The following is a 14,297-nucleotide window of genomic DNA, read 5'->3' as shown; positions in this document are numbered from 1 at the left end:
AGGTCAAAATCAAAACGATAAACCTTTATTAAGTCGTTAACAGAGGAGTAGCTGAACCTGATATAACAGAGTTTAAAAGGATGATCACTGAAAAGATGACGTGTTTTTATCACCATTATTAAAAAAAGGAAAAAAAAAAAGACAAGAAAAGCAAAAATAAAAACAAAAGTTTTCCTGAGGGAATAAGCTTTAAACATATATACAAAATTATTTCTTAGCAAGAAATGTTTCCTGGTGCTTGAAACCAACGCCACTGAACTTACAAAAGCTTAATAAATGATTTTTTTTTTTTAAAACAAAAGCAGCAGTTTGGCTCTTAATGCTGCTTGTTTTGTGCATGACGGACAGACGTGAAAACGAGATGTCGTTTTGACCTCATAAAATACACGCCTCAAGCTGCGCGTATTTAAAAACCAAAACAATGTCGAGCCACGAGGCGCCGGCCCGCCGCTCACGCCGCCTCCAGCAGCTCCTCGACGGAAACGCTCGTCAGGTCGGAGAAGAAGGCTCCCTCGTTGTCTCCTCCTCCGAACACCAGCAGAGTTCTTCTGACGGGCTCCGTCGACTCCTCGCCGTGGCGGGCCGGCGTCTCCATGGCGATGATGGAGTGCCCCGCCCTGGGGACGGCGAGCTGAGGGAGCTTCAGCTCGGTCCAGCTGTTGGTGTCTGGGAGGAGAGAACCGCACGTCACTGAAAAACGAAAGTGTCTCTCTTTGGAGTAAACTGGCATGATGGGAAAGTGTGCTTCCAGTGTTGAATGACAGCTGGGTTTACGGTATAAATACGGCGTTTAGTCCCCAAAAATGATCAATTACAGCAGGGGTGTCAAACATACGGCCCGCGGAACAATTTAGTCCGGCCCATTGGCTAAATCCATTATCATTACTCAAAAAGAAAACAAAAAAAAAACATTTTTTTTCAGTGTCCTGTCTGGCAATGTGGCAATAAGAATTGTAGTCTTAATGCCAAAAAGAGCTCATCAGATTTGACTTTCACAAGTGGAGCAGTACTGCTTTTGCCATAGTGCTCCGCTTGATTTATGAATGTGAATAGTTTTATTTTGATTCATGTGGGGAATATTTCAAATGATATGGACACTACAATGGGAAAGTAGGAGAGGAAAGGAAGAACAAGAAGAAAAAATGAAAAGGTGAAAGAAAGAGGGCATAAGAGGAAGAGAATGATAAAACAATTATTGAAAAAAACATGTACTTCGTTTAATTGAAAATCTGCAGTTCCTATATTGTCCAGGAGGGACAGCGCTGTGTTTTAATCAGCAGATTGTAGCACTGAGCTTCAGATGTGGAAAATTGATTTTAAATTATTTTTTAATTTTTATCTGATGTATTTTGTCATGTAGGACAGTGTTTTTAAGTTCCAAAGAATGTGAATAAAAGTTTTTCAATATTGTCCAATCACTGTGATCAGTTCTTATGCATAACGCACAAGTAAATGTTTAACTGAGTAAAAGTATTGTTGAAATTGCACACACTTTTCTTTAAAAAGGCTGAGGTTATTCAAAATATTGAGTAAAAGTGAAATTAATTTAATATAAAAATCAACAAGTCCACTTTTATTAGTTCTATTTAATCTTCGTAATCAACGAGTTTACTTGTGTGGCCGTCTTGAGATCAGATTAAGCTGTAGGTGGCCCCTAAACCAAAATAAGTTTGGCATCCCTGATTTACAGGGAAAAAAAAAAAAAAAAAAAAAAAAAAAAAAAAAAGAACCTTCTACAAATATTCCTGATTGCGACTCTTAAATGTATCAGAGTTAAACGGTTGAAGCCAACGTACAACATGTGGATTGAAAAGGTCTGGGAAATCTATCATATGGAACAAATAACCTTTTGCCTGAGGCTTCAAAAGGACATATTTGCTAACAGATGGAAACCGGCCACGACCGCACTTATGCAGTAAAATTCTCATTATTTTAAATTTCTCTCTTATTTTTATGATTTTATTTCACTCATTTATCTTCATTTGCGCTGCTTATTAATTTATCACCCATAGCCATGTTTGTATGTTACTCCTGTTTAATCACATAACCTAATTTAATTGTAAGTTTAACCTGATGCATATACTTTTAGTTGCTTTAAGTATATCGTAAGTGAAGAGCAGCAGACGATATGTGGGCTTGTATGTACGTATCTATGTAAGTTGCAAAAATTTAAATAAAATTAAGTAAAAAAAAAAAAAAAGAAAGAAGATAATTTACTCACTTTAAAAACCTCTTAACACAATCTCTCCACAAAACTTCACCGTCTTCTGCGGTTTCTCCATAAGAGTTGAAGTGCGTTTAAAAAAAAGGCAAGAACTATATAGGGCTGGACGATAATTCAATAAAAATATATATTAATATCGATAGACGTATATCGATGAAAAAAAAAAAAAAAAAAAAAAAGGTCAATAAAAAGTTCAAGAGAAAAACAGTTTTCCTTCCTTTTGCATTCTAGCCATGTAGGTTAATATTACAGTCATTTAAATCCTGCCAACCAATCACAACACAGATCCAGGAACGCTCCGTCACCAAGCTCCGCCCCCTTCAAAGAGTTCAGAGCGCACGCGTTCTTTTTTTAATTACTTTATTCAAAAAGTTGGTTGAATAAATGTTTGAGTTTGAATTCAGTGTTTGTGTTCTCTTTACTTTAAAATCGGTCGCTAAGCAATAGTATAAAATGACCAGAGCTGCACTTAAATATCTGTTTTGAATTTGTTAATATTTATCGATAGATATGATTTCTATTTTAATAGACTCTCCTCTCCCTCCTCACACCTACCTCCATTTTGTTATTGTGTTATTTACAAGACTGTAATGTTCACCTGCACTCCTGACTGTTACTATTGTAACAACTGTTTACATGCATCTTGCACTACTTACTATGACTGAATATTGATTTGCACTGCTGACTGTTTATTCACAGTACCAATTGTTTACATTCACATTTGCAATATCGTACTTTAACTGTAACATGCACTTTAATTTAAATAGCTTCTGTCCTAACTTTATTTATACATTTTATAGTAATAGCCACCTGTACATATATTCATAGTACATGTAAAATCTGTTACAATAACAATCATCTGTATATTATGCTATTGTACATATCTGTAAAACTATTTATAGTAATATCCACTTGTATATTATATTCGGTACATATTCAGCTGTAAATTTAGTTCCCAATACTAGTTATCTATATATTACATTCATAGGACAAATCTATCAGTAAAATTCTGTCTATAATAGTATCCATCTCTATATTTATTCAGTAAAAACCCATGTCCTGTAATTATGGAATCATTGTATACCCTGCACTTGCTGCTTTTGCACTTCTGGTTAGACCTAAACTGCATTTTGTTGCCTTGTACCTGTACCTGTGTAATGACAATAAAGTTGAATCTAATCTAATCTAATATAATATTATCAATATGCTTTTTTTCTATATTATTGTCCAGCCCTAGAACTATTTTTGCTCCGGCATTTGGGCGGCGGTACGTAAACCCTGAACCGCGAAGTCACAAAACCGCTGCCTGTAATCAGAACGCCTCCGTCGGTCGCTCCTTCTCACCTGTGTCAAAAACGAAGGCGTCACTGAGGGCGTTGTTCCCGTTGTAGCCGCCGTGGATCAGGAACTTGGTCTCTGAGAGCGCAGCGCAGCCATGCCAGCTGCAACACACACATTTACCTTCATGGTTTGAAATCCTCTCGAGGCTCTTCTTTTTACATCTTTATTTCCCTTTTTCTACTCCAACAAAAACAGGGACAAGCTTTTAAAGAGGCCGTACCTTCGTGGAGACGGGGCTTTTCCCGACGTTTTCACCGCAGAAAACTCCATCAGACCTTGAAGAGACAAAAGAAACACGCGTCAGGTTTTATTTAGCTCATTCCCACTCTGCGAGCGGCGATCCCGCTGCGTGCCTCACCGAGGTCCAGCTTGTACATGTCGTTGTAGCAGACGGGCGTGTCCCAGCCTCCGAACACGTAGATGTAGCGCTCCTGGATCACGCAGGCTGAGTGGCTGCAAGCAGACAACACGTTGAAGAGGAGGCGTTCACGCACACACACAGAGAGACGCTGGAGGGGACGTTTTGAGGAGGGGTACCCAGAGCGGGGCGAGGGTTTGTCTCCCGTCAGGATGGGCTGGTACCAGATGGACAGGTGGGGGTCGAAGATGTAGAGCGAGTCGCTGCAGCCGTCGGGCTCCGGGTTGGGCCGGGGAAACACGCCGCCGAGCACGAACAGCTCCCCCCGGAACATGCTGCAGCTGTGGTAGGCCAGAGGAGGAACCTTCCCCTGGGCCTGTGGGGAGACGGAGGTCCACACAGGGTCACATCTTTTAGCTGCACGCTTTTCACCAACACAAATCTGTGCATACACTGCAAAAACGGATCTATAAATAGGTAAAATGTTTATAAAGTTAGTGTATTTGTCCTTGATTTTAGCAGGTAAATAAGATTATTTGGCAATGAAATTAGTATTTTGATCCCTAAAATAAGATAATTAGACATCCTGCACTTGAAATAAGATGATGGAGATGAGTTGTTCCTATTTTAAGTGCAAAAATCTCATTCCATTGGCATCTTATTTACCTGCTCAAATCAAGGACAAACACACTAACTTTAAGAACATTTTACTTATTTTAAGTTATGTTTTTGCAGTGTAAATCAGGGTTTATACAGGAATAAGTAACTCTAATTTAATGCATTGACACTCGTGCAAAGCTGCATTTTTTTATTTATTTTTTTACAAACACGGCAAAATCCTTCGTCATCTTCACCGTCGACAGGCTGCAGTCGTGTCCCGAATTCCTCGTTTTCCACCCACTATTGTTGAAAGTGGGTGGAAATGGCTCATTATTCTCTATCTCATACGGCTTTGCGCTCAACCGGAAGCAGTTCAGCGTGTTTGGTTCACCGCAAACGCGCCAAATCAGTTATATGTGGTATTATAATATATCTGACGAAACTGTTTTTATGAACGGATTTTTTCAGAAAAAAAATAATGCCACCAATATTCACATTTACTGACTTTTAATCTCAATTAAGGCCTTAATTTAAAAAAATAAAATAATTGAATGACATTTAATGCTTTTTAATGACCCGCGGCGTTTTGATCTGATCTGATGCCCCTAAATGAAAATCGTTCGATTGTCTTCAGAGTCTGCCTGTGTGCAACCTCCACTGCAAAAACGGGACTAAAAATAAGAAAAAATTTCTTAAATTTTTTTGTATCTGTCCTTGATTTGAGCAGATAAATAAGATGATCTGCCAACAGAATAAGATTTTTTGCACTTAAAATAGGAACAACTCATCTCCATCTTATTTCAAGTGTTAAATGTGTAATTATCTTAATTTAGGGGTCAAAATACTCATTCCATTGGAAGATGATCTTATTTACCTGCTAAAATCAAGGACAAATACACTAACTTTTAAGAAGAGTCATTCTGCCCTTTGTCCAGCTAAACAGATTATGTTTAGAGCCACAAAAGTTACACAACTCTTTGAAACAAGAGCTTATTTTTATAGTATACTATAGGAAATTTGTATAAATTCTTTTAAGTTAAAGATCAACAGTCTTTATTAATTAACCAACTGTATTTTTATCTTTAGGTTTGATGCATTTTCTTCAATTGGACATTTGACTTTTATAGCAAATGGCATCAAAATGATGAAAAAGCAACCTATTGATAAAACAAATATTGAATTTATCTATAGTAAAATATTCTAGACACCATTAGTTTATTTCCTTTCTGGAAATGCTATGCATGTATTGAAGAACTAACATGGCTTGGTTTACCTGATCCTGAGGATATTTTATCTTTTATTTTTAAGTAATCAGTTAAGGAAGAAGAAAATATGACATAAAAATGTCTAAAACTGTCAGGTTTCTGTTATCACACTGCAAAAAGGGAACTAAAAGTAAATTCAATTTTCTTGAAATTAGTGTATTTTTCCTTGATTTGAGCAGCTAAATAAGATTCTTTGCCAATTTATTACCACTAAAATAAGATAATTAGATACCCCATGCTTGAAAAATGATGATGGAGATGAATTGTTCCTATTTTAAGTGCAGAAATATTATTCCATTGGCAAATAGTCTTATTTATCTGCTCAAATCAAGGAAAAATACACAAATTTCAAGAAAACTTGACTTACTTTTAGTTCCCTTTTTGCAGTGCAGGCATTTGGGTAATTAAAAACGCACGGCTCTCTGCAAAGCTACTGGTTTTACTCTTGCTCTTGGTGCTGAACTGGTTGACCACCCCCCAGATGTTTACTGGTCAAAAAATCTAATCTAATGTAATTTCCCTTCCAGCTGAAAATGATGCATTACACTCCTAATAAACTGCATTAAAATCTGTGGTTGTGTCAAGAATGCATAGGAGCTAAAGGGGCGTGAATACTTTCTCCAAGGCAGTGTCGGCATCACGCACCTCCACCATGGTCCACCTCCAGCTCTGCGTGTCCAGGATGTGCACGTCGTTGAACCACTTCCTGTTCTTGGAGCCTCCGAACACAAAGATCCGCCTGGAGTCGGGGTCGAAGACGGCCGAGTGGCCGATCCTGGCCTCGGGGGTGGGACCCTCCGCCAGCGTCTCCGCAGCCACCCAGGACATGTCCTCTGATGGACGAGAGAACAACAAACGTCGGCGTCCAGCCACCTTCTCACAGAAAGAAGCATTCCCAAACAAGGCCGTGCAGGACGGAGCGAACCTATGCGCAGCTTCCACATGGGGTCCTTGCAGAACTGCATCCTGGCTCCCTGGCCGCCGATTAAAATGGCCGTCTGAGCATCGATGGGACATAAAGTCTGACCCCAGCGTCCCGACGGGCTGACCGGGGAGGCTGTGGAAACATGGAGAACTCCTGGTCACGCATGTTTTACGGGCTTTTTTTTTTTTCCTGAGGAGCGATAGCCAATAGAGCCGGCGCTCAAAACAACCGACTTTCGCTCTGCTCCTTGAATGCACCACAGCAGAAGTGAACTTTGTTATTTCTGCTGCCAAAGATAAAAAAATAAATAAAAAAAATGATTGTATTATTATTGTAGGAGCATCATTTACCACTGAAAAGCTTGTGAAAATCCAGCTTTTAATTTGATATAATTAGTGAAGGAAATAAATTTTCTTCTAAAAATAAAGATGTCTTTTCAACAAAATCTCAGTTCCCACAATCTCCACAACGGATAGTTTTTCTTTTATATTATTAGTTGTTTTTTTTCATTCAACTTAAACATATCTCTGCAAAAGAGAGCTAAAAGTAAGGAAAACTTTTCTTGAAATTAGTGTATTTTTCCTTGATTTGAGCAGGTAAACAAGACTATTTGCCATTGGAATAAGATTTTCACACTTAAAATAGGAACAATTCATCTCCATCATCTTAATTCATGTGCAGGATTTCTATTTATCTTATTTTAGGGGTAAAAATACTCATGCCATTGGCAAATAGCCTTTTTTAGCTGCTCAAATTAAGGAAAAATACACTAATTTCAAGAAAATTTTACAAAAAATGGGAAAGACGGGAGACCATGCCATTGCAGTAAAACTGCAAAAAAAAAAAAAAAAAAAAATAAGTATGAAACTCCAAAAATGTGCTTTGTCTTCTAGTCATAGCTGTGAAAAGAAAGTTTAAAATGCTCCCTGACAACCGTTAGACGCCATCTACACACCAACCTTTTCCGTTTGTAAAAATCCAGCTTTTACTTTGAGTAAATCTAATTAGTGAAGGAATTTATTGCCATTCTAAAATAAAGATGTCTTTTCAACAATATCTCAGTTCCCACATTAATCTCCACAGGAAACAACGGCTAGGTGGTCTTTTATATTATTATTTATTTTTTCATTCAACTTGAACATATCTCTGCAAAAGCGAGCTAAAAGTAAGGAAAACTTTCTTGAAACTAGTGTATTTTTCCTAGATTTGAGCAGGTAAACAAGACTATTTGCCAATGGAATAAGATTTTTGCGCTCAAAATTCCTCTACATCTTAATTTATGTGCAGGATTTCTATTTATCTTATTTTAGGGGTAAAAATATTCATGCCATTGGCAAATAGCCTTATGTAGCAGCTCAAATCAAGGAAAAATACACTAATTTCAAGAAAATTTTACAAAAAAACGGGAAAGACGGGAGACCATGCCACTGCAGTAAAACTGCAAAAAAAAAAAATTATAAAAAAAAAAAAACACAAAAAAAACCTAAGTATGAAACTCCAAAAATTTGCTTTGTCTTCTAGTCATAGCTGTGAAAAGAAAGTTTAAAATGCTCCCTGACAACCGTTAGACGCCATCTACGCACCAACCTTTTCCAGCTTTTACTTTGAGTAAATCTAATTAGTGAAGGAATTTAATGCCATTCTAAAATAAGGATGTCTTTTCAACAAAATCTCAGTTCCCACATTATCCTCCACAGGAAACAACGGCTAGGTTTTCTTTTATATGTATATATATTTTTTTTCATTCAACTTAAACATATCTCTGCAAAAGGGAGCTAAAAGTAAGGAAAACTTTCTTGAAACTAGAGAATTTTTCCTTGATTTGAGCAGGTAAACAAGACTATTTGCCATTGGAAAAAGATTTTTGCACTCAAAATAGGAACAAATCATCCATCATCTTAATTAATGTGCAGGATTTCTATTTATCTTATTTTAGGGGTAAAAATACTCATGCCATTGGCAAATAGCCTTATCTAGCTGCCCAAATCAAGGAAAAATACACTAATTTCAAGAAAATTTTACAAAATGGGAAAGACGGGAGATAGACACATTGCAACTCTGTGCTGATACTGTGCCGATACTGTGTCACTGAATACTGACACTTGCTGGACCTTAAAAATCCCTACAGGCAACCTGGTTGACAGAGTTAACTGACACTGATTTGATGACCAAGTATACACAATACAATTTAAATGATTGTATGTTGCATTGTATTATTTTATATTTTCATCTGAATTAAACATATATTTGATTTTTTTTAGATACAGTCAATAAATAATGAGAAGGAGGATGCTTGTGGACTGGCTTTTTTATTTTTTACAAATGGTTGATCGGGCGCTGTGTTTAGTTACCTGACTGATATCATCTGTTCTGAAATCAGAAATGCTGAGTATGACAAAGGGAGGAAGAACTACTCAGAGTAGCAACTTTCTACTCAGTGTAGATCAGCCGTTTTTTTCTGAAACGACACTCAGAACAAAGACGCACAGCGCAACCCGCCCAACTAAAAACGCGTCTGCCCAACCCATCCATCAGTGGTGCGCTCCGATCAGCACCTGGCGCTCACAGAGCGAGACTGTGGTACACCATCACACTAGAGTTGCAACATGGTTAAAAATTAACCATTATTAACCGTTATTTTGTTTACAGTTCAGCTTGGATTTTCTTTACTGCGCAGCATAAGTTTTGCTGTGCGCGCTGCTGTGTGCGAATGCACAGGCTTGCAGCTTCGAGGGAACAGAAACAGTTTGGCGCGTCAGTCAGTTCGAAACAGTTCCTGTATCGGTCACGTTACTTTCCCGTGTCGACACGCGCATCGACACGGGTTTTGCTCTATGAGACCGACACATGCGCCGACGCATCGGTGTTGCCGGACCCATCACTAACGGGAGACCATGCCATTGCAGTAAAACTGCAAAAAAACTAAATTAGCTTTGTCTTCTAGTCATAGCTGTGAAAAGAAAGTTTAAAACGCACATGTCTGCGTGGGCGTCCTGGCCTGGCGACTCTTCACCCGGGCTCCGGCCTGAGGAGGCGTTCCTCCCACGATCGCCGGCGTCTCTCTCGGCTCATTAGCTGGAAAAGACAAGAGAGACAGAAGAAAGTGCAAAGCAGGAAGAAAAGATCAATTTATAGAGCATCGTAACAAAGATAGTCCTGCTGGATGTGAATGAAGGTGTGAATTATACCTGCTGTCTTTGATCTGTTGTCGAACAGCTTCTGGCAGCTTTTGGCTTGACCTTTGGCCTTTCGCGAAGGGGTCGCCTTCTCCTTGACGCCGTTGGGGCAAATGTTTTCCTCTCCTCTCGTCTCACCGCCGCCGTCGGGGTCTTCCTCGGACGCCCGCCCTCTCTTTCTCTTGCCGCCGAGCTCTCGGTCTGCGAGGGGAGCCGGCGTGTTCTGGTGCGACGGGAGGACAAACGTGGGTTTGAGCGCAGCGACTAAAACCAGTAAGAAGTCAAAATGGCTACCAGGAACGAGCGCACACGCCTGTATTAAGGAATCTAAGCTCTAACGAGGCTAGCGGGTCTATAGAGCTGGGAACGCTACACTATTCCAGACATTATGAACTGAGAAGTGAAACGTCTTCAGCTTCAGAATAGAAGTCCAGTGGTTTTATTTTATTAAACCTTTTTTTGGATTGTCCCAGGATCTATATATCCTGTTGTAGTTTTTTTTTTTATTATAGCCTTCTCCTGACTGATACCTTTACTACAAAAAGGGAACTAAAAGTACGTAAAATTTTCTTTAAATGAGTGTATTTTCCTTGATTTGAGCAGCTAAATAAGACTATTTGCCAATGGAACGAGTATTTTTACCTCTAAAATATGATAACTGAAATAAGATGATGGAGATGAATTATTCTTATTTTAAGTGCAAAAATCTTATCCCATTGGCAAATAGTCTTATTTACCTGCTCAAATCAAAGGAAAATATACTAATTTCAAGAAAATATTATTTACTGTTAGTTCTCTTTTTGCAGTGTTGGTATAATTAGACCTTAGCTTACATCAAATCTCAGGAAATTCCCTTTAGGATTTTATTTTAGGTTTCAGCAGATTCACTATAACTGATTGCAGGCGTATCCTCAATAGAAGACTATTATTCTTCATTCATTTCACTAAAAAGTGCTTTAAAAAGCCGATAGTTTTACACCGATGCATTCCTGTTACTGGAGAAGTATATTAGTTTTGCTTTTTGTTTGAATTGTACATGAGATATACTAGGGCTGGACGATATAGAAAAAAAGCTTATCGTTAAAAAAAAATGCATATTGATCGATAATTATTGAAAATATTTAAAACCATATTTTATGTGCAGCTCTGCCTGGACATTTTATGATATTGCTAAATGATTTACTTTTAATAAAGAGCACAAACACAGAATTCCAATCAAATCTTTATTCAACCAACTTTTTTAACCATAACAGAATTTTTTTTAAGAAAAATAACTTAAGAGACCTGAGTTATGTTATTAAATACTGACAAAGAATAAACTAAAGTGACCAGTAATCGTCCAGCCCTAAGATATACCACATTAAGCGTGGAATAAAGCTTTAAAATCTCACTTGTTGACGCCAGAGAAATCAATGTTAACAGAAGCGCTGGACGATATAGAAAAAAAGCATATCGATAAAATAGAAATCATATTGATCGATATCCATAATTATGTAAAAAATTTAAAATATACATTTTAAATGCAGTCCTGGACATTTATACTGTTGCTTGATTACCTATTTTTAAATAAATGGTTTCAAACACAACCCTTTATTCAACCAACTTTTTACAAAAACTGTAAGTGTTAAAAAAGAAAAAAGAACACGTGCTACCTGAACTCTCTGGTGGCTGATGGAGCTTTCCTGCGTTTGTGATTGGTTGGGAGGATACAATGACTGTAGTATTAACCTACATGATAGGCTAGAATGCACTGTTCTTTTATTTAACTTTTTATTGACCCCTTTTTTTATATTAATCTATACGTCTATCGATCGATATATATTGTTATTGAATTATCGTCCAGCCCTAGAAGTGTATTCCTTTATTTTTATATCTGTTGTATATAATGGAATTTTTAAGTACAGGTATACACTGAAAAACATAAAGTAACCCCCAAAATGCCGATTTAAGCATTAATTTTGCGCCATCAGACACTGGGGGTGAACAGGAGACATTGTGAAATTACCTTTGGTGTGTATTCGTTCACAGCTACGATCACTTCTGGTTCCGAGTTTGTCTGAATAAAAACAAAATAAATATAAATGTGTGATTCTGTGTCCCCCCCCCCCCCCCGTTGTGCTGGTTAAAGACTTTTCTTCATGTGTTACCATGTTTCCTCCCTCGAGTGAGACATGCAGCACGACGCCGTCTGTCCAGGTCTCCTCCTCCCACTGCTCCCATGAGAGACACCTGAAGGTTAAATATAACATGCATATAAATAAATAGGGAACTAAAACAAGACAAGACAGACAAAAGTGAGCATATTATACAGGCATAATGATTATTATTATTTATTTTGTTTACAGCACACATTTACAGAAAATATCAATGCTGGAGTCAACAAGGCAAACAATATAATTAAAACAGAATAATAAAATATACCAGTAAAACTAGTACTGTTTACTAGCAAATTAATGTCTTTAATTGTGGAAAATTATACTTTTTTTCTTGAATATTTGCAACTTTTTGCAAATATGTGAAATTAATCTAAAAATATTTGCGTTTTTGTGTAAATTTACCCCTCTGTCGCCAATAATTTATTTTCTTTAATCTACGAGGGGCCTAACATGGACTAACAGCTAATTTTTGTCCAGGTCATGCCGTGCTGCATTTTTCTGCAAAAGGCTCCCAGATCTCAGACATACTGACAAGTTGAGAGTTTTAATCTGAAATAATCTGCCATCGAGACATTAAATACGGTTTCTTTCACATTTACCAAAAAAAAACAAAAAAAAAAAAAACGCTCAGATACGGACCCTTTCAAAAGTATTTACAGTTATCAACTTTTTCTCATTTCGTCACAGGATGGATCAAAAAATAGGAGCACTTCATTGCAAAGAGGGGAAAAAATTTATTCAGTCTCGTTTATTGTGATAAACCCTAAATAAAATCAAGTCACCAAGTTAAGGGGTGCCCAGACTTTTCAGCCTGTGACCCCCAAATAACAGCGGCAGAGACTGGCGACCCCCTTCTGGCTGTAATTTAAAATAAGGAATGTTGAGCGTCTTCTAAAGTTATATTTTAAAAATTAAGAAAATACTAGCATAATATCAGCATCAAATTATTTTTAGTATCAGGACATTGAAACAATTATGTGACTTTATGCTCATAATATTACGACTTTATTTTCATCTTTCAACTTTGTTCAGGTAACATGACTTTATTCTCATAATATTAGGACTATATTTTTGCAATGTTATTAATTCTTGTACCTCTATTATTATGATGTTATCATCATAATTGTCACACCCACCCACACACCCAAAAAAAATCATGTTAGTTCCATTGTAGATTAAAGAACATAAATTATTTGCCAGAGAGGAGTAAATTTACACAAAAACTCAAATATTCTGAGATTAATTTAACATAATTGCAAGAAAAAACTCAGATGTTATCTGATGGCAAAAAGCTGTAAATATTCAAGAAAAAAAATGTATTTGCTAGTAAATAGTAAGCTTACAAGTTTTACTGGTGCATTTTATTGTTCTGCTTTAATTATATTCCTTGTTTTGTTGACTCCAGCACTAATATTTTCTGTAAATATGTGCTGTAAATAAAATAAAATAAATAATAATAAAAGTATTTATTATGGAACTAAATACAAGACATACCTGTTAGAGGCTGAATCTGAGAAAGTGGTCTAGAAATTGATGACCCTAAACATGACGCCATAGCTACAATATACTGTCCATGTCTTTGTAACTCAGCAAATATACTAATTGTACGTACTTATTATAAGGGGTCAGTTTTCCAATGGTGATGGGGACCTGATGTGCGTCAGTGAGCTCCGCGCTGACGCAGAGGCTGTCACCCCACGGCCCGCTGCTGAACAGCACCACCTGTCGGGCAGATGGTGGAACTGCAGCAGAAACTCTGCGCGACCCCTCCGCTCTGAAAACAAGCAAGACATGACTGAGAGCGTAGCTTCTCCGAAACATGAACAGAAATCATGCGAAGGTTGACTAACAGGCGTTTGGAGCACAGTTTCTGAAAAAAATTTATAAGTCATGAGCAATGTCAACACCTACAGTCTAACACATCAAACTGTTGCAAGCCTCCCGTAGGAGATCCTACCTCAACAGCCTTTGAGGCGGCCCGTTTAGGCCAAAAATAGCATAAACTCCAAACTCATCCATCCCGAAGTCTTCCTCTAATTTCTCTTAGTTTCTTTTCACGATTTAAAATTGTTTTATGCCTCTCCCGCCACTGCTGCGTGTACGTCTTCCGAATTCCGCGCTAGTTCTAGCCAAATGCCTGCGTTGTCTTTGCTTTATTGTTCAGCGTATCCCGCCAGGATGCACCGCCTGTGCAAACCCAATGTCAGTGAACCGCCCGCCCACTGCTGCACACACTGTTAGATATATCAAAC

General features: G+C 37.7%; 1 protein-coding gene across 1 annotated transcript; it reads right to left on the bottom strand.

Annotated features, from left to right (window-relative positions):
• Positions 1–14,170, bottom strand: krcp (kelch repeat-containing protein). The gene is made up of 13 exons (XM_036146591.1): positions 14,003–14,170; positions 13,658–13,819; positions 12,037–12,118; positions 11,895–11,945; positions 9,902–10,112; positions 9,690–9,788; positions 6,714–6,845; positions 6,434–6,621; positions 4,103–4,299; positions 3,924–4,018; positions 3,786–3,840; positions 3,569–3,666; positions 1–666 (listed from the first exon to the last, which is right to left on the bottom strand). Exons 1-13 carry the CDS (start codon positions 14,062–14,064, stop codon positions 452–454), a joined length of 1,647 nt encoding a protein of 548 aa, XP_036002484.1. The 5' UTR covers positions 14,065–14,170; the 3' UTR covers positions 1–451.
• Positions 14,171–14,297: the final 127 nt, after the last annotated feature.

This window comes from Fundulus heteroclitus, chromosome 14 (genome assembly GCF_011125445.2).
Source record: "Fundulus heteroclitus isolate FHET01 chromosome 14, MU-UCD_Fhet_4.1, whole genome shotgun sequence".
Lineage (NCBI taxonomy): Eukaryota > Metazoa > Chordata > Actinopteri > Cyprinodontiformes > Fundulidae > Fundulus > Fundulus heteroclitus.
Note: the sequence above shows the minus strand (reverse complement) of the source record. Positions and strands in the feature narration are given on the sequence as shown.

Excerpts from the sequence above, each read along its gene's own strand:
- krcp (XM_036146591.1), bottom strand. The coding sequence starts at position 14,064 with ATGGATGAGTTTGGAGTTTATGCTATTTTTGGCCTAAACGGGCCGCCT. Across the intron at positions 10,113-11,894 it reads TGAACGAATACACACCAAAG|AACACGCCGGCTCCCCTCGC; the intron begins GTAATTTCACAA and ends CCGTCGCACCAG. Across the intron at positions 6,622-6,713 it reads CATGTGGAAGCTGCGCATAG|AGGACATGTCCTGGGTGGCT; the intron begins GTTCGCTCCGTC and ends CTCGTCCATCAG.